This window comes from Ornithorhynchus anatinus, chromosome X2, assembly GCF_004115215.2.
Source record: "Ornithorhynchus anatinus isolate Pmale09 chromosome X2, mOrnAna1.pri.v4, whole genome shotgun sequence".
NCBI lineage: Eukaryota > Metazoa > Chordata > Mammalia > Monotremata > Ornithorhynchidae > Ornithorhynchus > Ornithorhynchus anatinus.
The window spans coordinates 19693303-19715074 of NC_041750.1; the positions used below are offsets into that span (position 1 = coordinate 19693303).

General features: G+C 47.9%; 3 protein-coding genes across 3 annotated transcripts; 2 read left to right on the forward strand and 1 right to left on the reverse strand.

The window, feature by feature from the left end:
• Positions 1–1319: 1319 nt before the first annotated feature.
• On the forward strand, positions 1320–4191 carry LOC100083456 (probable E3 ubiquitin-protein ligase TRIML1). Its single transcript, XM_007670586.1, has 5 exons — positions 1320–1733; positions 1994–2089; positions 2203–2433; positions 2792–2863; positions 3688–4191. The coding sequence occupies exons 1-5, from the start codon at positions 1320–1322 to the stop codon at positions 4189–4191; spliced, it is 1317 nt and encodes a 438-aa protein (XP_007668776.1).
• A 5049-nt stretch (positions 4192–9240) lies between these two features.
• LOC103170896 (probable E3 ubiquitin-protein ligase TRIML1) lies at positions 9241–14718 on the forward strand. Its single transcript, XM_007670587.1, has 7 exons — positions 9241–9580; positions 9773–9918; positions 10034–10264; positions 10589–10611; positions 10854–10951; positions 11704–12236; positions 14377–14718. Exons 1-7 carry the CDS (start codon positions 9241–9243, stop codon positions 14716–14718), a joined length of 1713 nt encoding a protein of 570 aa, XP_007668777.1.
• A 1994-nt stretch (positions 14719–16712) lies between these two features.
• On the reverse strand, positions 16713–20715 carry LOC100083479 (probable E3 ubiquitin-protein ligase TRIML1). Its single transcript, XM_039910576.1, has 6 exons — positions 20293–20715; positions 19586–20032; positions 19161–19231; positions 18541–18638; positions 17761–18251; positions 16713–16991 (listed from the first exon to the last, which is right to left on the reverse strand). The coding sequence occupies exons 1-6, from the start codon at positions 20713–20715 to the stop codon at positions 16713–16715; spliced, it is 1809 nt and encodes a 602-aa protein (XP_039766510.1).
• Between the last annotated feature and the right edge of the window lie 1057 nt (positions 20716–21772).

A 21772-nucleotide genomic window follows, 5' to 3' on the forward strand; every position in this document is an offset into this window, starting at 1 on the left:
CGTTCTTCAGCTGGAGAGACTGGACGGCCTCAGAGGCCACAGGTTGGAGAGAGAAGGCTTTATGTGACTCCAAGGGGGTGAGTCTCCCACGCCTTCTTACCTGTCAATCTAGTTGCAGATCCATACGGAAGGTGTGAACTCCCAATTTGTAGAGAATGAAGTTTTCTTTTTCCCTGTGTTCTCAGAATCGTTATCATTATGACGAATCAAGGGTGTTTCTCGAGTGCCTGCTATATGCGACCCACTGCACTAAATGCTTAGGAGTGAGCAGAAGCTCATCACAGAATCCTCCCTCACACCCTTAGCTGTTCACAGACCAATTTTAACCTAAGTAATGGCACATTACAGGGATGTCACTAGTAAAGGTACTAAATCTCCTGGCAGACATTTATTTACTGATTGCTTACTGTGTGCAGAGCACTGTACTAAGTGCTTAGGAGAATACAATATAATAATAATAATAATACAGCAGACACATCCCTTGCCCACAATGAGCTTACAGTCTAAAGGGGGAAACAGACATTACTATAAATAAATTACAGACGGTACTAAAAGATTGAAGATGGAGAGACAGGAATAAACTAAGTGAACAACTGAGAATTCTGCTGGCCAGTAAATTGCATCACATGATTGGCAGATGTTGGTTGGTGGTTTAAGCTAATCAGAGGAAGCAGAATTGAGCTGGAACATGGAAATGAGATTGGCTGCAGTAAAAAGAAGGTCTGGGGAAGGAGGGAATGGTGAAAAATGGGGAAGTGACTCGGTCATTTAAAGAAGAGGAAAGCCAGGCTCTCTCTAAGGATCAATATATAGCTATAATGGAGAGTAAATTGAAAAGGGAAAATGGATCCTTCGTAAAGATTGGAAACATTGGGGTTCAAAATGAGCAACTGGGAATCCTGCTGGCTAATAAAGTATGGGCTAATCCAAGAGGTTATTTCCTTGGTTGCTGTGGGTGAAAGTACTCCACCCATCAAATCGTGTGAACACAACTCTAAAAGCTGAAACCACGATTCCAGAGGTAGAGTCAGCAACTTGGGTGAGTTCTCGCTTTGTAAAAGGTGTCAATACAGAGATCACAGAGACAGATAAAAGGGAAACACAGTTCAACCCCTGGGATTTGAGCTGCTGGGAGTGCACAGGCAGAGTTGATGGCCCCATAGCAAACAGCTAAAGCCAGAGAAATCACTGTAAATCCATTTTCACTTCCGAAACCCAGGGCACTGTGGCTATCTTCTGGCAGGAGGAAGGTCCAAGTACAACCCCCTTCATCTCCAGGACTGAACAGTAACTCTACCCTTAGTTCTCTCCTGATGAACATGGCTGCGGTGGATCTGGCCAAAAAGCTCCAGGAAGAGCTGACCTGCTCTGTCTGCATGGAGTACTTCATCGACCCCGTGACCATCACCTGTGGACACAGTTTCTGCCAAATATGTCTCCTCCGGTACTTGGAAGACCAGATGTCCTACTCCTGCCCAGAGTGCCGTGGGGCCTGTGAGCTGAGTGACTTGCAGACTAATCAGCGTCTGGGGAAGCTGTCAGTGATTGGGAAACAACTCGTACCCCACCTATCGGAGAGCCCAGCAAGAGAAGAGCTGTGTGGAAGACACCAACAGTCCCAGAAATTATTTTGTCAAGATGACGAAACTGCAATCTGCGTGTCCTGCTACCATTCCAAAGAACATGAAAACCACCGCGTGTGTCCAATAGAAGAGGCTGCAGAACAACATAGGGTAAATTGTCTTCTCATTGTACACCCAAAAGCAGGCATTGACCCCTTGTCTCCTAGTTGTGCCTCTGTGACTTCTCCCTACCCCACTCCTGAAACCAAAAAATCATTGGGAGTTTTTTTCAATCAATCGTATTTATTGAGCACTTACTCTGAGAAGAGCACCATACTTCCAGTTGACATTTCCTCCAAACCCTGCAGGTATAGCTCAGGGACTTCCTAGGTTGATTAAAGGTCTTTTTTGTTGTTATTGTTAACTTTCAGAGGAAATTCCAGGAGCTTCTCAATCATCTGTGGTCAGAAATGGAGCAAGTTCAGACTGTGCTAGCGGCAGAGAAAAAGACATTGAAGATACTGAAGGTAAAGATCCAGTCATGTCTGGTGGGGTCCCTCCTTATCATAGCGTGGTTGAGGAAGTTCAGTGTCTGAAGCCCCGTTAACTTTCCTTTCCTTTTCGACCTGTGTCCCGACAGGAGGAGGCGCGGAACTGTAGATGGAATCTTGTATCCGAGTTTGAGCAAATACGCCGACTCTTGGATGAGGAGCTGGATCTGCGTCTTCGGAAACTAGAGAAGGATGAGCAAAAGAATTTGCAGAAACTGCAGCAGAGCGAAGAGCATCTGATCCAGCAGAGCCAAACTCTTCAGGCACTGATCACAGAGCTGGAGGAGAAGTGCCAGAGCGGGAGTGTCGAGCTGCTGCAGGTGAGAGTCCAGGGACGGGAATCCAATCATTTGGGGAAAGGAAATGGAAAGGGAATTGGGGAGCTATCCAGTTTTCCTGAGGGACTATTCTAAAGCCCCCTCCATCCCTGCTCTGGAGGTTCCTCCAGAGCTGGATCCTTAATGTCAGTCTCTGGGGAAAGCACTTTATTCCCAGGCTACAACTTCACTATTTAGCAAAACAATGTGGATTCCAGCACTCTAGCTTGTGGGCCATAAGCAGATAGGGACAGGAAAGGAGTGGATTAGGTGACCGTATGGAGAACCAAATTTCTACGAGGTGGGGCAGGGGAAAGGATTGATGGGCCCAATACTAACTGTGTGTATCCTTTTTCCTCAGGATGTAAGAGCAATTTTCATCAGGTATGTATATGATCTGTGCTCCCTGAGGACCCAGGAAATGATTGACAGGGTGGGTTATGGATTTGAGTGGTGTGGACCTTGGAGACTTTGCTGAGAGTCATGGCCTCATGGAGACCAGGAAGGGCAGAAAGAAGCATGTGATGTGATGGACTAAGATATACACAGGGATTTTAGCTGACTCTACTTTTCTAGGAGTTCTTCAATGTTGCTGCAATGGCCAAAGGCTGTCTCCTTGGAGCTGAGTTCATGCTGGGTCCCTGGGATGAGGGAAATGTTAAGCAAATATGAAGGTGAGTGGAAGCCCACGTACTCTTCCTGCATCAGACCCACAGCCATTCCTGTTTTTGACATCAGTAACAGAATCCCTAGTGGGACCATGTGGTTGCTATCTTTTGGACCCCAAACCACACCGATCAAAGTTGGTCCACCACAATTCTTTCCAGAGTTCTTATTTTTCCTTACACCTATGGGGCAGAGAGCTAATGCACAAGGTATTTGGGAATCCCAGCTGGGCAGAAAAGAAGATCCTCCTTGGAATGGACTCTCCCCTAGTTGCTGACCCCAAAGGGAAGCATAGGGTTGGGTTTTCTCTTTTGTCTCCACTGGGCCAAGAACCAGTCCCAGAAACTCTGCTGAACTCTTCTTCCCCAGGCTTTCTATATTTGCCATCACTAACCTTACTGATTAGAGGCACAGACCACTGTGAGTTCCACATTGTCAGGTCATTCTCTGTCACCAATGTATAGGATACTTGGGAATCACAGGGAAAATGTGGAGTAATAGATTCTGAATCCAGAACTGACTTTCCCTCTCTCCACAGTGGACATGACCATGGACCCAAACACAGCCAGTCCGTATCTTGTTGTGTCACAGGATCGAAGAAGTGTAAGATTCGTCGAGACCCCACAGGATGTGCCCGACCACCAGGACCGATTTGACAATTGTGGCAGCGTCCTGGGCTCCCCGGTGTTCACCTCAGGGCGGCACTACTGGGAGGTGGAGGTGGGAGACAAGCCAGAGTGGGAGGTGGCTGTGTGTTACGAATCAAGAAGCAGGAAGAACAGTGTGCCAGTCTTACCCGGGGACACTTTCTCCCTGATAGCCTTTCAGTCAATAAGTGGGGACAAGCTCTGGATTGCCTTCCCTTTGATTCAGCTCAGAATGACACTTCCCATCTGCCGAGTGGGAGTTTTCCTGGATTATGAGGCTGGAGTCATCTCCTACTACAACGTGAGTGAAAAATGTCTCATCTACAGCTTCCCCCCTATCCGCTTCTCTGAACCTCTCCGACCTGTCTTCTCCCCATGCCTTACATACGGTGGGAGGAATGCCGGGCCACTGACCATCTCTCTGGTAGGCAGCCATCATGATTACTAGTGAAGGTGATCTCAACCACCACACTAAGTGGCAGACTGAGTCTCTGGAAGGGTTGATCCTTCCATTCCTCCTTCCACTCACAAAAGTGAGTTTCATCTTTACACCAGGTGGGAAGTCTCCTGTGATCCCTCTGCCCTACCATTAAGCATAAATGTTCATATACCTACTCCGAGTGCATTGAGCTCAGAGGGAAGTTAATAAATGTAAAATAAAATGTACTTGTTGACTTTTCTTCTCAAAGCCCTTATTCCTGTTCTTTCATTGTAGCTGAGCAGGAAATGGCAGAGTATAGGGATATGTATACAAGTGCTGTGGGGCTGTAGGTGGATGAATATCAAGTGTTTAAGGGGGTCAAGCGCTTAACCTCTTGGGGATCAGCCTAATTTTGTCCCCGTAGTCTTGCCCACCCCAGACGAATATGAAACAATAGCTTAAATAGCCCAGTACTCTTTCTTCACTACGGGCCATGGGATGGTTGGAGAGATTGAGTAGTCACTATCCCAAACTCCAGGCATCCATCCCAATGGACCTTCTAGGTTTACATCTCCATCCCTAGCTGAATCTCAAGAAACCCATTTTAGATTTCTTGGCCAAGAATTTATGCACACCCCTGTTGAATCTACAGACTGTTTCTCCAAAAGAGTTCTCAAACAGAAACTCCTTACCAACAATTTTAAAGTTCTCAGTCAGCTCGGCCCTTCCTACTTTAGTTCATTGATCTGCCACTACAATCCAGCCCACACATTTCACTCCTCTAATGCCAACCTAGACATTAAATCTCGATCTCATCTACTTCACCACCGACCCCTTGCTCATGTCCTCCCCCTGGCATGGCCCTACCTCCCCCTTCTTATACAACAGAACAATAATTTCTGCACCTTCAAAGCCTTATTAAAATCACATCTTTTTCAAGAGGTCTCTGACTAAGCCCTAATCTCTCCTACTCCCTCTCAATTCAGTATTGTCTACTCACTTGACTCTGTACCCTTTAAGTACACCCTATTCACCCTACCCTCAGCCCCATAGAACTTATGTACATATCCGTAACATTTCAATGTCTGCCTCTCCCTCTAGACTGCAAGCTACCTGTGGGCAGGAGAAAATGTTGAACTCTTTATTACACTCTCCCAAGCACATAGTATAGTGCTTTTTACACAGCAGGTGCTCAATAAATACCACTGATTGATTGATTGATTGATAATATCATGAACCACTGCCGAGGCAATTGGATGGGACACAGCTGACTGCCTCCTTTCCTGCATGAAAGTTGTGAAATTTGCCAAGTGGCACTGGGGAATCAGTCACTCAGTAGTATTATCTGTGCTCCTACTGTGTGAAAACACTGTCCTAAGTCCTTAAGAGAGTAAAGAAAGGGGTGGAAGATACAGTCCCTTTCCTCAAGGGTTATCAAGAGGTTCTTTAGGTTGATGGTCTGAGCCTATGTCCCCTAACCCAGTACCTCAAAGGAGTCTATGAGAAGGCTTGTAAACATGGATTATTTACACATTTCACAACTTTCAGAATTATTATGGTACCTAAATTGCTCATAATTGGAGAATGAAGTGGAGCCACAAACTTTTACAAATAGAAACATAGTAACGATTGTGAAATTTGTTAAATACTTATTAAGTACTAAGGACTGGGGTACATACAATTTAATCAGGTCTGACACAGTCCCTGTTCCACACAGGGCTCAGAAACTGAGACCCAAAGAAGTTAAGTGACTTGCCCAAAGTCATGCAACAGGTATGAAACACGTCCAGGATTAGAACCCAAGTCTTCTGACTACGGGGCACATGCTCTTTCCACTAAAACATGCTAAACCTAGGAGTTATAGCATCAGGCATGCACTAGAGAGACAAACTAGGCTCCTAGCAGAGCTGGCAAGATATGATATTGACGCTGCCTTTTCTCTCCAAGGTTTTCATCTCCGACAGGTTTTCAATAGCATCATCACACTGTGGGGAAAAGCTTTGGGATCAATAAATCCCAGACTGTTGGACCACGGGGAAGAGAACTGAACAGTGCCAGAGATGTCTCAGTTGGTGTGTGTCCCTGTGGATTAATGCTAAATGATTCATTCATTCGGACACACTCTAATCACCCCCTGAGGGAGGCAAGAGAAGAAAAAGCAGTTGATAAATGCTGGCTCACTCATGATTTACCAGAGAACACCTGTGAGCTGCCTCCCCAACTGGCAGGAGCCATTAGGGATAGGTAATAGGATAAAGCCATCTCTATTTGTCAGTAGAGTGTCAGGGTTGGAAGTCTAATTGGGGAAGATTCACTGTGAGACAGGAACCTGTGTGCTGGGAACATTGTGCAGTTGGGGATTGTTTGACACTGAAATAATGAGCTGAACAGAGAAGGAGTGTTGCCTAGTGGAAAGAGTCTGGGACTGGGAGTCAGAAGGTCCTGGGTTCTAATCCTGGTTCTGCAACTTGTCTTCTAGGTGACCTTGGGCAAGTCACTTCACTTCTCTGTGACTCAGCTACATCATTTTTAAAATAGGGATTAAGATTGTGAGCCCCATGTGGGACAGGGACTGAGTCCAATCCCATTACTTTGTATCTACTCCAGCATTTAGAACGGTGCCTGGCATATGATCAGCACTTAACAAATATCATAAAAAAGGTCTCCAGCCCATGAGTTGGCTTGAAGGTGTGGGAAGTGAGAGAGGAAGTCAGGATAGGAGGGAGGGATTGAGTTGGGGGACGCAGAAGCTCAGAACATCATTCTAAAGAACCTCTTTATAACCCTCCAAATACCACTAAAACAGTGAAGGGTGAGCAAGGACCCCATTTTTTTTAGATTCCCCAATCACTTTCATGCTCAGTTCTTCCCGTCATTCAACTCTACCTCAACCTCCTATTAGCTTTTTCTATCTCCCATCAGTGTCCACCAGGTCCTATAGTCAATAACCATGGCCTCCCAGATCTTTAGGACGAGAGTAACAATTGCTCTTCAGTATCATCAGTTATATCCAACAGTCACAGGACAACATCCAGTAAGACAGCATCTGCTTCTTTCTCCAAGAAAGGATTCCTAAGTCTCTGGTTCTTGGTGGGAAAAGAAATGACCTTTAAAGAATCCTTTCCTTTCACCATTGAAATGGGTCAATGGGCAGATGAAATGAGGATTGAGGATATGTGAAAATCAGTGTCACTCTCAGTTTGGGGCATAATGATTAGCCATTGAAAGGCATTTATGATAGGTAGAGAAGTTCAGATTGTCCAATAAGACACTCTGAGCACAGATCACACTTTAGTAGGGACAGGGTGCAAATGGTACCTGCGTGAAGCAAGTGTTATATTTGAAGATGGAGGACAGATAGATGTTTGAGACTGACTGGGCTTTTTTTGTTGTTATTGGTAAAAATGAGACAGATGCTCAGTTCCCTTCGCTCAGTAATAGCAACAGAACCCACAATGTTATTAACACTGCACACAGCAACACAACATACTGCCACAAAATTGTAATATAGTTATGATATGGTTATTCAGTAACTCATTCTCCCCTCGCCCCCAGCCTGCCTGCTTGCCTTAGGGTCCCGGTGATAAGCCATAACCCTATTAGCTCCCTTGTTACTGACCTGAACCTGCTTGTTTCAGGTTTCTGAACAAGAAATCCTTTCTCTCGCTCAGGTCTGATTAACACTAGAAGCTTCTCCATTCTCACGAAAAATATTCCCTGTAAAAGTTAAATCCTACTCACTCTCCTAACTCACTGACCAAGAGCTCATTTAAATCTAAATCAGAAACTCAGTGTAATAGTCCACGTCTTCCTAAGCAAGGGGAGCTCGACTGGAGGAGGGCCCCTTTCCCTAGAACTTCCCCCCACCCCACACTATTGGCAAAGTGTTTGATGCAATAAGGAATTCTCAGGGAAAGACTTCTGACAGGGGGTGACCAGAGCCCAAGGAACTAACAAACTGACATTCTGATAGTGGAGGGGAAAACAAAACTCTTTCACTGAAATGACCAGCCCATTTACCGAAATTGAACATCAATATCAATCGTTCATTCTACAGCAGGAATTCTATCACTTTGACCCACTTATATTTACAAATAAATATTTTCGATGCTGTCCTCTGCTCCCAGTTCTGATTTGTCTAACCAAAAGGATTACAACATTTGTTTATAATAATATTAATAATGATAATGGTATTTGTTGAGTGCTAGGCACTGTGCTAAGCACTGGGGTGGATACAAGCAAATCAAAGATAATATAGCATTGGTTCATCAAACTGATTTTACCACTTTTGCTTATAGATTTGTATCTGCTACCCAATTTTGCCAAGTTTCTATGATGAGTCCTTATGTCCTCCAAACAGTTTCTTTGAAATGCCTGATTACCCACCAATAATCAACAGAAGAGGTTTTTATAGCTGCCATCCCTCTGCCTTGGTTTTGAGCTATATTCTTCCATTCAAATCTGTTTGTTTTATTCCAGCCTTATTTCCCAACAGCAAATTAACTTTAATTGCAATTTGGGGGCGGGGGGGGGGGGAGGATTTACTTTCCCTCCAAAACTGCTTAAGAAAGACCATAGGAAAGAAATGGGCAAATACAAAGTGGCGATTGCAGATCCGTGCTGGGCACTGAAGGATATTTTGAGCAGAAATTGCAAGAGGAAGAGCAGGGATTATTTCCCAGGTCATAGTGGGGTGTACCTTTTCAAGGGTGTGAAAGTTACTTTTGTAATTAAGACCCCGAGTTTAGGGTCAGCCAATTGGGATGTTCACACCTTGTAAAGTGGTAGAGAGTGTCGATCATCGCAGAGATAGATAAATGGAGATGTAGTTCAACCCTGTAGGATCTGAGCTGTTGGGAGTGCACAGGCAGAGCACATTTCCCCATAGGAAACATCTGATCCCAGAAAAATCATTGATGTGAGTTTCTCATCGTGGAGATCCACTCTCTGAATGGTTTCTGGGAACTTCAGCGGGCTATCTTCTGACAGGAAGCAGGTCAACGAGAGACACCCCCCCCCCCCCCCCCATCACCAGAACTGGACAGTGACTCGGCCTTCGCCCCTCTACAGAGGCCCATGGCTGCGGTGGATCTAGCCAAAAGCCTCCAGGAAGAGCTGTCCTGCTCCGTCTGCATGGAGTACTTCGTCGACCCCGTGACCCTCAGCTGCGGACACAGCTTCTGCCGTCTGTGTCTCCTCGGGTGCTGGGAGGAAGCCGAGGAGTCCTTCTCCTGTCCAGAGTGCCGTGGGGCCTGTGAGCTAAAAGATTTCCAGACCAATCAACGTCTGGGAAAGCTGGCAGTGATCGGCAAGCAGCTCAGACCTCACCTACTGCAGAGTCCAGCAGAGGAGGAGCTGTGTGGGAGACACCAGCAAGCTTTGAAACTGTTCTGTCAACAGGACGAAGCCCCTATCTGTGTATCCTGAAGCGGCCGATAGAAGAGGCCGCTGAGGATTACAGGGTAAATTATACCATCGCCTTTCACCCCAAAACAGGCGTTAAAGTTTAATAAGTATGAATCCCAGTTTTGCCTAGGCGACATATCCCAAGTCCAGGGAACTATCTGAAGGCCCTCAAAGCCTCCAACACGTATCTTGGGCCCTTTAGATCTAGATCAGATCGTTTCCAAGGAGATCAAAAGCCGTTTTATTTTTCAGAGCAAATGCCAGGAGCTGCTCCATCGCCTGTGGGAAAAAATGGGGGAGGTTCAAACGGTGCTGGCTGCGGAGAAAAAGAATTCAGAGATACTAAAGGTAAAGGTCCGGTTCTGTCTGCTGGGTTCCTTTCTTCATCATAAGGGAGTTGGGGTGGTTTAATGTCCGAAGTTCTGCTAAATCTCCTTTCCACCCCTGGCGTTTGTCTTGGCAGGAGGAGATGCATAATTGGAGATGGAATTTCATGTCTGAATTTGAGAAGATGCACCGATTTCTGGATGAAGAGCTGGATCTGCAGTTGCGGAATCTGGAGAAGGACGAGCAGGAGAATCTGCACAAACTGAGACAGAACGAGGAGGATCTGATCCAGCAGAGCGGCACTCTTCGGGCACGGATCACTGAGCTGGAGGAGACGCTCCAGAGAAGGAGCGTCGAGCTGCTGCCGGTGAGAGTCCAGGAGACGGGAATGAGACCATCTGGAAAAAGAAGAGGCGGGAGAAGCAGACACTTTTGGTTTTCCTAAAGGACCACGCCTGGGGCCCCTACATCCCTTTCCAGAGGGTTCTCTAGAATTGGGTGTTCAATTTCCTTCTACTCTCTAGGTCTCTGGGAAAAGGGAGGTCACTATTAATTTCTTGGGGTCCTAGTTCTTGGTTGTTGAGCATTTGGGGGTGCTTAGAAGATTGATTCTGTGACCCTACAGAGAGCTACGTTAAAGGAACAGGGGAACAGGGGCCTAATACTAATCCTGTGTTTCCTTTCTCCTCAGGATGTGAGAGGAACACTGAGCAGGTAATAATAATTATGGTATTTGTTAAGTGCTTACTATGTGGAAGGCACTGTACTAAGCGCTGGTTACGTGCATGGTCTGTGCTCCCTGATCAGTAGAAGAGATGAAGAGCAGAAGAGCCCACATGCAGAGGACTGAGCCATCGAATTTTGCCGAAAGCAATGGACTCATGCAGATGAAGGGGTGGGATGGGGTAGAAAGAACTCTCCTCAGGATGACGTGATGTCTTCTTTGTCCTCTTCAGGAGTGTGTCCGTGCTGCAGCAATGGCCAAAGGCCACCTTCTTGGAGCTGAGTTCGTGCTGGGTGACTGGGATGAGAGAAATGCTCTGCAAATATGAAGGTGAGTGGGAGCCCATATACTTACCCCAGTTTAAACCCACTGGTTCAAAATCAACAGGGTACTTGGTAGGACCTACATCTCCACCTACAAATCTACCCCTTCAGCCCTAATTTCTCTTCTTCTCTACAGTCTTGCATTTCCTCCTGCCTTCGGGACATCTCCACTTGGCTGTCTTCCCGTCACCTCAGGTTTAATGTGTCCAAAACAGAACTTATCTTCCCACTCAAACCCTGCCCTCCCCCGGACTTTCCCATCACTGTAGATGGTGCCACTATCCTTCCTGTCTCACAAGTCCATAACCTGGACGTTGTGGGCTCATCTCTCTCATTCAACCCACATATTCAATCTATCGCTAAATCCTGTAGGATCAGCCTCACAACATCGCTAAAATCCACTCTTTCCTCTCCTTCCAAACTTCTACCACGTTAAGCCTCCAGAGGCTATCCCTGACTAAGCCCTCATTCTCTTTTCTCCCACTCCCTTCTGTGTCACTCGGATTTTCTCCCTTTATTCATCCCTCCCTTCTGCCCCAGCAGGACTTGTGTACATATCCGTAATTTGTCTGTATTATCGTCTGTCTTCCTCTCTAGACTGTAAGCTCGCTGTGGGCAAGGAATGTGTCTGCCAACTCTGTGAGACCCATATTGCGATGTGCCCCTCTCTCCCACCAACCTATCAGACCCCTGGGTATCACAGAGACGATATGTGAAGTAATAGATTCTGAACCCAGAAACTACCATTTCTCTCAACAGTGGACATTACCCTGGACCCAAACACAGCTAGTCCATATCTCATCGTGTCACAGGATCGAAGAAGTGTGAGATTCATCGAGACCCCACAGGATGTGCCCGACCACCAGGACCGATTTGACAATTGTGCCAGTGTCCTGGGCTCCCCGGTGTTCACTTCGGGACGACACTACTGGGAGGTGGAAGTGGGAGACAAGCCAGAGTGGGAGTTGGCTGTGTGTTATGAGTCGAGAAGCAGGAAGAGCAACGCCCCAGTTTTTCCCGGGGACATTTTCTCCCTGATGGCCTTCCAGTCTCCAAACCGGGGTAATCTCTGGATTGGTTTCCCCTTGACCCAGCTCAGTGTGAAGCACTCCATACGCCGGTTGGGAGTTTTCTTGGATTATGAGGCTGGAGTCATCTCCTTCTACAATGTGACGGAGAAATGTCTCATTCACAGTTTCCTTCCTGTCCACTTCTCTGGCCCACTCCGGCCCGTCTTCTCCCCACGTCTTATGTATGACGGGAGGAACGAAGGACCACTAACCATCTGCCCGGTTAGTGACCACGACCTCCGTCACTACTGAGGTGGATTTCTGACACCTCAATTTGGGACAAAATCCCCTTTAAATTGTTGGGAAACATCCTGTTCCTCAAGGTTTTGTATGGAGTTGCATGTCAGCAGAAAAAGCTTCTTCCTCTACATTTGCCTGCCCAAACTCCTGATGATAATTTTCATTTTCCTTTTTTAAGTATTGTCAGATAATGCTTGGTAGAACTTGAATGTTGGCTGATGTCTGTCAGGGGCAACTTTGGATGGCCTAGTGGATAGAACACGGGCCTGGAGGCAGAAGGACCTGGGTTCCAATCTGGCTCCACTTGCCAGGTGACCTTGGGCAATTCACTTAACTTCTCTTTGCCTCAGTTACATCATCTGGAAAATGGGAATTAAAGATTGTGATGTGGAATGGGGACTGTGTCTTCCTCCTCCCCCCCACATTGGCTCGTATCTACTCCAGCGCTTAGTACAGTGCTTGGCACACAGTACGCGCTTAACAAACAACACAACTATTAGGGGAAAAAGGGGAACGCAGCTCCTAACTCGGGGGAATCCACAAGTTCTGAACTGTGTTTAGCAAGTCATTAAAGCGTTTGTCCGGAATGAATGGCAGAGCGCTAACAGGTCGTTAGTTATTGATGTGTGACTGTTGTTATTTCCTTGGTCCTGCTTTTTGGCATCTGGGTCGTGGTGTGCGAAGGTGTGGGGTGGGAGTGGGGGGGGTGCGGGCATTGGAAATTCTTTCTTCAAACAGTCCCAAATCCTTGGTGCACGGATTGGGGAGTGGATGGAAGCGGGGTGGAACCCAGAGAGCCGGGATCTCTTCCCTCCGGGCAGTTCCGGTACCTGGATGAGTTGAACTGACGGGACGGGACTGAATTTCTGGGTTGAATGTGAAAGAGGAGTCAAAGAATACTGAGAGATTGAAAGGAAGGTGGTGCTGTCTAAAGTGATGGGAAAGTCAAGGGGAAGATAGGGTTTGGGTGGGAAGATAAGGACTAATGCGGGGCCCCATGTCAGCAAAACAATCCTTTACCTGTAAATATTCAGGATATCACGTTTAGTCCAGACTGTAAACTTCCCCTCTTAGACTGTAAGAAAATGGGGCTCATAGTCTTAATCCACATTTTAAATATGAGGTAATTGAGGTAACACAGAGAAGTTAAGCGACTTGCCTAAAGTCACACAGCAGAGAAGTGGCGGAATAGGAATTAGAACCCAAGTCCTCTGACTCCCAAGCCCGTTCTCTTTCCACTAAGCCTTGCTGCTTTTCCGGTCGGGATCACCTCATGAGCCCCAGTCTTAAGAGTTCAGAACCAAGTATGAGTGGATTGGACAGTGCTTGGAAGTTTACAAATATCATTATTACAATAATTCATCCCAGCTCCGCCACTTGCTTGCTGTGTGACCTGGGGCAAGTCACTTCACTTCTCTGGGCCTCAGTTACCTCATCTATAAAATGAGGATTGAGACTGTGAGCCCTACCTGGGACAGAGATTGTGTCCAATCCGATTTGCTTGTACCCACCCCAGTGCTCAGTACAGTGCAGGGCACATAGTAAGCGCTTAACAAATACCATTATTATTAGTAGTAGTATTATTATCTTCGTCGTCATCATCATTATTACCTGTCTTTAAGATCCGGGTTCGGGAATCCGACTTTCAGGTTCGGAATGAGCTGGGTTAAACAGACCAGCCACGCCTAACCCTTTAGAATACTTTTATATTCTAAAGCTGGCTGTGGGCAGGGACTGTCACTGTTTATGGTTGTGCTGTTCTTTCCTAAGCGCTTAGTACAGTGCTCTGCACACAGTTTAAGCGCTTAATAAATACGATCGAATGAATGAATGTAGTGGGGTCAAGATGGGGTGGCAGACGGGCATGTCAGCTCTGCTCAGCCTTGTAGGATTCAGGAGGACGATCCGGGTCTCTCATTCGACACAAAGAGAAAATGTTCACTGCTCCTTTACTCCTGGGTGTTTTCGTTCCCCTGCGTTTTCACCTGCAATGTTCACACCCCAGTCTATTATCCCGGGCTAAGTTCTCAGCTCTCGGATGACGGAAAGGGCCTCCCCGCATTAGATATAAACCCGAGCAGAGCTCCCATCCAGCCATTTCTCTTTCCGGCCTTTCCTGCAGACACCGAGAGACATCGTTTCTAGACTTTCCAGATCGCAGCCCGAGGACGACCAAGAAATGATCAGCATTGCGCTGACGAGTCCAGCTCCTTCCTGGACCATCTATTGCTCTCCAGAGGGCCGAGTTCCCTCGCGCAGCCAGGAAATTGAAACTCAGGAGCAGCAGCCTCAGCTCGACCATCACAGTGATCAGGATCACAGCCACTGGAGAAGCGGAGACGGCGCGCAGGGCCCAGCTGAGCAGCCATCGACCGGCAACTGCACCCGGAAAAAACGGGCGGGAAAAAAGGGCCGCGGGAAAGCGAGGGCCAGCCAGAGCGTCAAGAAGCCGCTGCGGCTGTGAAGCGGGGAAGCGGATCCACACTGCCCCAGCCCCCTCACTGCTATAGGCACATTATTCCCCTCCTTCCCGTCCCTCTTTCACGATGAGCCCGACACTTCCCATTCCTATGCCGTCGCACCTAAAACATCTTTCATTACTCGCAAAGCTATCGGTTCCGCTTGCCCCCTGGGACAAACCCAAATTGCTTCCCCCACTACCGGCTTCTCTGGCCTGCTCCGGCCCGTCTTCTCTCCCTGATCCGGTGAATGACCATAGACTCTGTCAGTAGTGAAGCTAACTTTTTTTAAAAATCAGATTTGTGGCCTCCTCCACAAATCCATGCCAGAATCTCTCTCTGGACTTCGGGGGCAGTTTGGCAACAACCCAACTCCCTTGATTCTGCCCGATTTCAGGGATTTCCACATTCACTCCCGACCCACGCTCCGACCTATCTTCTCTCCCGGTGAATGACCACAGACTCAGTTACTAGTGAAACTACCTTTTTAAAAATCAGATGGCCTCCACCTTGAGTCTTATCTTGTCTTATGCTGTCGAGTCGTCTCTGACCCATAGCGACTCCATGGACACATCTCTCCCAGAACGACCCACCTCCACCTGCAAACATTCTGGTAGTGTAACCATAGAGTTTTATTGGTAAAAAACGGAAGTGGTTTATCATCGCCTCCTTCCGTGCAATAAACTCTCTCAACTCATGTGAGTTGCCCAGCAGGTTGACTTGTTTTGACTTGTAGCAGGTTGCCTTCCACTCGCTAGCCATTGCCCAAGCTGGGAATAGAATGTGTATGCCTCTGCTTGACACTCCCTCTCATAGCAGAGACTGGCAAACTCTCCCCAGTAGAATCGATTCTTTCATGTCTCATTAAGATCTTCAAAAACTTCCTCTGCACACTTCCTCGGAAAGCTTCCCTTGCCCATGGTCCCCTACCATTGAGCACAGATGTTCAGAACCCTGCTCTGAGGGCAAACCAATAAATGTATAATGAAATTAATTTATGATTAATGAAATACATCAGGAAACTAACTTGGTGATTATTCCTCTTTTCCTGAACCCCTCTCTGAGGACAAAGTACTCTCTCATTTCATTCCAGCTCTAACGGTCCTCCGGACTTTGGAGGCATTTTGCTAACAACCCAACCCCCTTGATTCTGCCTGATTTTAGTTATTTCCACATTCACTCCCTATTCTCAGAATACCGAATTCAAACTGATCCCATCCATCCCATCCTTGCACCTCATTCATGGATTTACCGCCGAATTGAGTCCCTTCCCATTCTGCTCCTCCAGGGATGTCACGGGCGGCCTCTTATAGTTGTCGTGACTGAGCCAAAACGCTCTTTCCTCTATTTATTCATTCAATCGCATTTATTGAGAGCTTATTGTGTCCGGAGAACTGTACTAAGCCTTTGGGAGAGTACAATACGAAAATGAACAGACACATTCCCTGCCCACAACGAATTTACAGCCAAGCACTGTTCTAAGAGCTGGAATAGATACAGGGTAATCAGGTTGGACACAGTCCCTATCTCAGCATGTGGCTCACACTCTTAATTGCCATTACCCGCACCACCCCTAGATGACAAAGAAGCAGGACTCTAACTCGCCAAGGAAATCACAACATCACCCATCAACGTTTAACAACCTGATAGTGCTCGCCCATTCATTCCGGACAAAAGCTTTAATGACTTGCTAAACGCAGCTCAGAACTTGTGGATTCCCCCCAGGTGGGAGCTGCGTTGACCACTGGGTCTACAGAGCAACTGCTGCAGCTCCAGACATTTTTTCCTAATAGTTGTGTCGTTTCTTAAATGCTTACTGTGTGCCAGGCGCTGTGGTAGATAGAAGCCAATATTGAGCCCAGTCCCTGCTCACAACGAGCTTGCAGTCTAGTGGAGAAGGGGAGAAGGACACTAAGATAAATTAACAAATGAATTACAGGTATGTGTGTTGTGGGGCTGGGAGGGAGAGTTTTGTTGAATGAAGGGAGCAAGTCAGGACTCATAACAGTTTTGGCGCTGTGCTGTTTCCTGTGACTTTGAAGGGGATTTTGTCCTGGATTTGCCTATCTGTCCTCGCAGTCGGTTTTTCATAGCCAAGGAGGGAGTTCAGGCCCAAAGATGCTTGCAGGTCCAAAGAAATGTGGAGCACAGCACACTCGGCTTTGACCCAGAGACTGATTGGACTGCGACACCTGATCTGGATGTCGTCCAAGTACTGGCATTCACACCCCCGAAACACTTCGATACACTCATCCTCATAGCATTTTCGTGCATATCCCTATCTGATTCAACAATCCGGGGCCACAGCACTGAAGGTTTGCATAAAGGAATGTTTGCAATCTCGGGGTCCCACCTCTTATTTGTTGGGACGAAGGGAGTGCAGAAGGGGTCGTATAATTTTTCAGTTTTCTCCCACTCGAGACCTTCTTCCCCCTTGGGTTTTCCATGGTGTGAGTAGCAGGAGTAGGATGGTTTAGGGATGGGAGAGCTATAAACATTGCAAGAGAGAAGGGGCCGAATGAAGAAGGACTCAATCCGGCGGTAAATCCATGAATGAGAGAATTAGGTACGAGGTGGGCTCAGTTCGAATTGAGAATTCTGGGGGTAGGGAGTGAATGTGGAAATCCCTGAAATCGGGCAGAATCAAGGGAGTTGGGTTGTTGGCAAAATGCCTCCGAAGTCCAGAGAGAGGACCGTTAGAGCTGGAGTGAAATGAGAGATTACTTTACCCCTCGAGAGGGGCGGTTTCTGAAAAAGAGAGGAATATTCACCAAGTTAATTTCCTGATGCATTTATTGATCATAAATTGATTCCATTATACAGTATGCATTGGTTTCCCTCAGATCTTAGTGAGCTCGGATCAGAGTCGTGAAGTTTTTGAAGTGAGGCATGAAAGAGTCGATTCCACTAAGTTTGCCAAGCTTACTCAAGGAGGAGGCCGTCAATCTGAGATATATATATATATAAAGGCAGCTTCACTAGAGACTGAGTTTGTGGTCTTTCACGGGGCGGATGGTCAACGGCTCAGTGTTCTGCCCTCTATGTACAAGACAAGGAGAGAAGACAGGTCGGAGCGGGCCAGAGAATCGGGTCGGGGGGAAGCTGTAGATGAGACATTTTTCCATGACATTGTAGAAGGAGACGACGCCAGCTTCATAATCCAGGAAAACCCCCAGGCGGTGGGTGGGCATTTTCATACTGAGCGGGATCAAGGGGCTGGAGACCCAGAGAGAAGCCCCACGTTTGGTCTGGAAGGTCATCAGGGAGAAAGTGTCCCCGGGAAAAATCGGCATGCTGTTCTTCCTGTTCCTCGATTCTTTACACACGGCCACCTCCCACTCCGGCTTGTCTCCCACCTCCACCTCCCAGTAGTGCCTCCCCGAGGTGAACACCGCGGCGCCCAGGACGCTGGCACAATTGTCAAATCTGCCTTCATGGTCGGGAACATTCTGGCGGGTTTCCACGAATTTCACACTCTTCCGATCCGGCGATACGATGACGTAAGGACTGGCCGTATCGGGGTCCAGGGTCACGTCCACTGTGGAGAGAGAGAAAAGTGTCAGGTTCCGGGATAGCTGCACGAATCATCCCCGTCATTCCCATGTCCCTCTGATAGGCTGATGACAGAAGGAAATCTTGGTGAACTGTGGTGGAAACCATGGCAAATGCTTTAGAGAAGCTGACCGGTTTGGGGATGGTGTCATCTCTGCCTCCAGTGAGGCTTTGAGGAGCTGTTCCAGTTCCTGTTTAGGGTGGATTGTATATGTCTGATCCCGGAATGGTGGAGGAAAGATGATGCAACCATGGTTGACAGGGTTCCTACTCACCTTCATATCTGCTGAGCATTTCCCTCATTCCCGGAACGCAGCACACACTCAGCTCCAAGGAGGAGGCTTTGGGCCATTGCCGCAGGATGAATACACCCCTGGAGAGAACACAGAGGCCGTTACGACCCTTGCTCTTCTCAGGATCCATTACGCCACCCTGACCAGATACCCCTCTGCCTTCCCTGTTCTGCAGCGCGCCTTAGCGGAAAGAGCACGGGTTTGGGAGCCAGAGGTCGTGGGTTCTAATCCCGGCTCCACCACTTAGCTGTGTGACTAAGTGCCAGTCACTTCACTTCTCTGTGCCTCAGTTACCTCATCTGTAAATTAGGGGTTAAGACTGTGAGCCCCACGTGGGCCAACCTGATTACCCTGTATCCACCGCAGCGCTTAGAACAGTGCTTGGCACATAGTAAGCGCTTAATAAATATCATCATTATTTATTATTACTATTCTGCAAGAGACCATGCCGCTCAACATCGTCTTCCCTCTCAATGACTTCTCAATGACCCACCCCGCCTCATATGCGCGCCCCTCGCCCCAGTCAACCAATCCATGGAGCACTTGCAGAGCACTGTTCTCAGCGCTTGGGAGAATACAACACAATAGAGACGTTCCCTGACCACAGGGAGTTTCTGGGGTCCCCGGGGAAGTCTGGAACACATACGTACCTGCTCAACATTCCTTTCAAACCCTGAGGAGAAAAGAGAAGCCAAATTAGGATTGGGGCCAACGATTGCTTGCCCACCCCCGCTTCCTTAAAACGGTGTCCCTGAAGGAGCGCCAAGTTCCCACCTCACCCATTCGCTCATGATTCAAGAGCGAGTTTCACGAGATATTATATTTTAGGAGATCACTTGGCCTTGCCCCGGAGACCAAGGGGGAGGAGGAAAGTGAGTAGCAAGCTGGACCCAACTCTGGGGGATCTTTTAGTGGAGGGATATTGAGAGGCCCTTGTCGGTCCTGCGGGATCGCCGGAACGTCTCCCCGAGTTCCCTCCTTTCCCCATTCCCCGATCCTCCTCTCCTTCTCGTTCCAGGAGTCTCACCTGCAACAACTCGGTGTCGCCCCTCTGGCACTTCTCCTCGATCTCTGTGATCAGCGCCCTCAGCTTGCGGGTCTGCTGGGACAGCTTTTCCTTGTTCTGCCACAGGGTCTTCCGATTCTCCGCCGCTTCTTTTTCCAATCTCTCCAGCTTCAACTCCAATTCCTTATCCAGGAGCCGATGCATCTTCTCAAACTCGGACACAAGATTCTGTTTCCACCTTTCCACCTCCTCCTGCCAGGACACGATTTGGTGTGAAAGAGAGGGTTTCTTCCCTTGGGCGGCCATCGATACCGTCACCGTCAACTCAATCCCCCGCGGTACAGAAGGAAACCCGAAAGACAGAGACTTTACCTCCAGATACTCCGAATTCTTTTTCTCCTTAGAGATGAGTTTCTGAACCTGAGCCATTTCCGTCCACAGGTGCCGGAGAAGTTCCTGGAGCCTCTCCTGAAAGATCAAAAGCGGCCGTTGATCACAGTGGGAACTCTCTCGTCTAGATCTACAGAGCCGGGGAGGAATGTTTGGGTCCGGAAGCCAACGTTGACTGGCACTTCAGATGGTTCCCCGGTCTCGGGAAAGGCACCGGTAGATATCGTGGTCAGCCGAAGAAGGGGAAGCGCTTAGTACGGTGCTCCGCACACAGCAAGCGCCCAATAAATACGATCTAATGAATGGACGTAGTGTGGAGTTTACATAGGATTATTTACCCTGTAATCCTCCGCAGCCTCATCTATGGGACTCACACGGTGATCCGCATGAACCTCAGAATGGCAACACGCCACACACATGGGGAGTTTATCCTCCTGACAGAACAGCTTCAAAGTCTGCTGATGTTCCCCGCATAATAGCCCCTCTCCTGTGGAGCTCTGTTGCAGTAAGCAGGGCCTGAGTTGTTTGCCAATCAGGGCCAGCTTCCCCAGACGCTGATTGATCTGCAGGTCTCCGGGCTCAAAGGCCCCACGGCACTCCGGACAGGAGGACACTTGGAAGGTTTCCTCCCAGCTCTTGAGGAGACACGGATGGCAGAAGCTGTGTCCGCAGCTGAGGGTCACGGGGTCGACGAAGTACTCCATGCAGACGGAGCAGGTCAGCTCTTCCTGAAGATTCTTGACCAGATCCTCTGCGGCCATGGTCCTAAGAAGAGAGAGGCCAAAGTAGCATCACTATCCAGCCCTGAAAATGACCTGAGGTTGAAAGGTTGAACTTCCAAGTTCTTAGTACTGTGCTCTGCACACTGTAAGCGCTCAATAAATACGACTGAACGAATGAATGAACCTCGGTTACCTCATCTGTAAAATGGCTGTGAGTCCCACGTGTCCAACCTTGCATCTGCCCCAGCGCTTGGTATGCACACTTTGTAAGTGCTTAACAAATACCATTTAAAAAAAAAGAAACCAAACCAAAACAAAAAAAAACCCGTGTCGGTCATCCTGTGGTCTTCAGCCTGCCAAAGGGGAACAATCTGCAAACTCACCCAGACCAATTGTAACCCGCTGAAAGTCATTCATTCATTCATTCATTCATTCATTCAATAGTATTTATTGAGCGCTTACTATGTGCAGAGCACTGTACTAAGCGCTTGGGATGAACAAGTCGGCAACAGATAGAGACAGTCCCTGCCGTTTGACGGGCTTACGGTCTAATCGGGGGAGATGGACAGACAAGAACAATGGCAATAAATAGAGTCGAGGGGAAGAACATCTCGTAAAAACAATGGCGACTAAATAGAATCGAGGCGATGTACAATTCATTAACAAAATAAATAGAGTAATGGAAATATATATAGTTGAGCGGACGAGTACAGTGCTGTGGGGATGGGAAGGGAGAGGTGGAGGAGCAGAGGGAAAAGTGGAAAAAGAGGGTTTAGCTGCGGAGAGGTAAAGGGGGGGTGGCAGAGGGAGTAGAGGGAGAAGAGGAGCTCAGTCTGGGAAGGCCTCTTGGAGGAGGTGAGTCCTAGAATCCATATCCAGATCGTGTCCATCTGAAGAAGCAATGTGTCCTAGTGGTTGAAGCATGGGCCTGTGAGTCTGAAGGACCTGGGTTCTAATCCTGACCACACCACTTGTCTGCTCTGTGACTTTGGGCAAATCAATTAACTTCTCTGGGTCTCAATTACCTCATCTGTGAAATGGGGATTAAGACTATGAGCCCCATGTGGGACGTGGACTGTCTCCAACATGATTACCT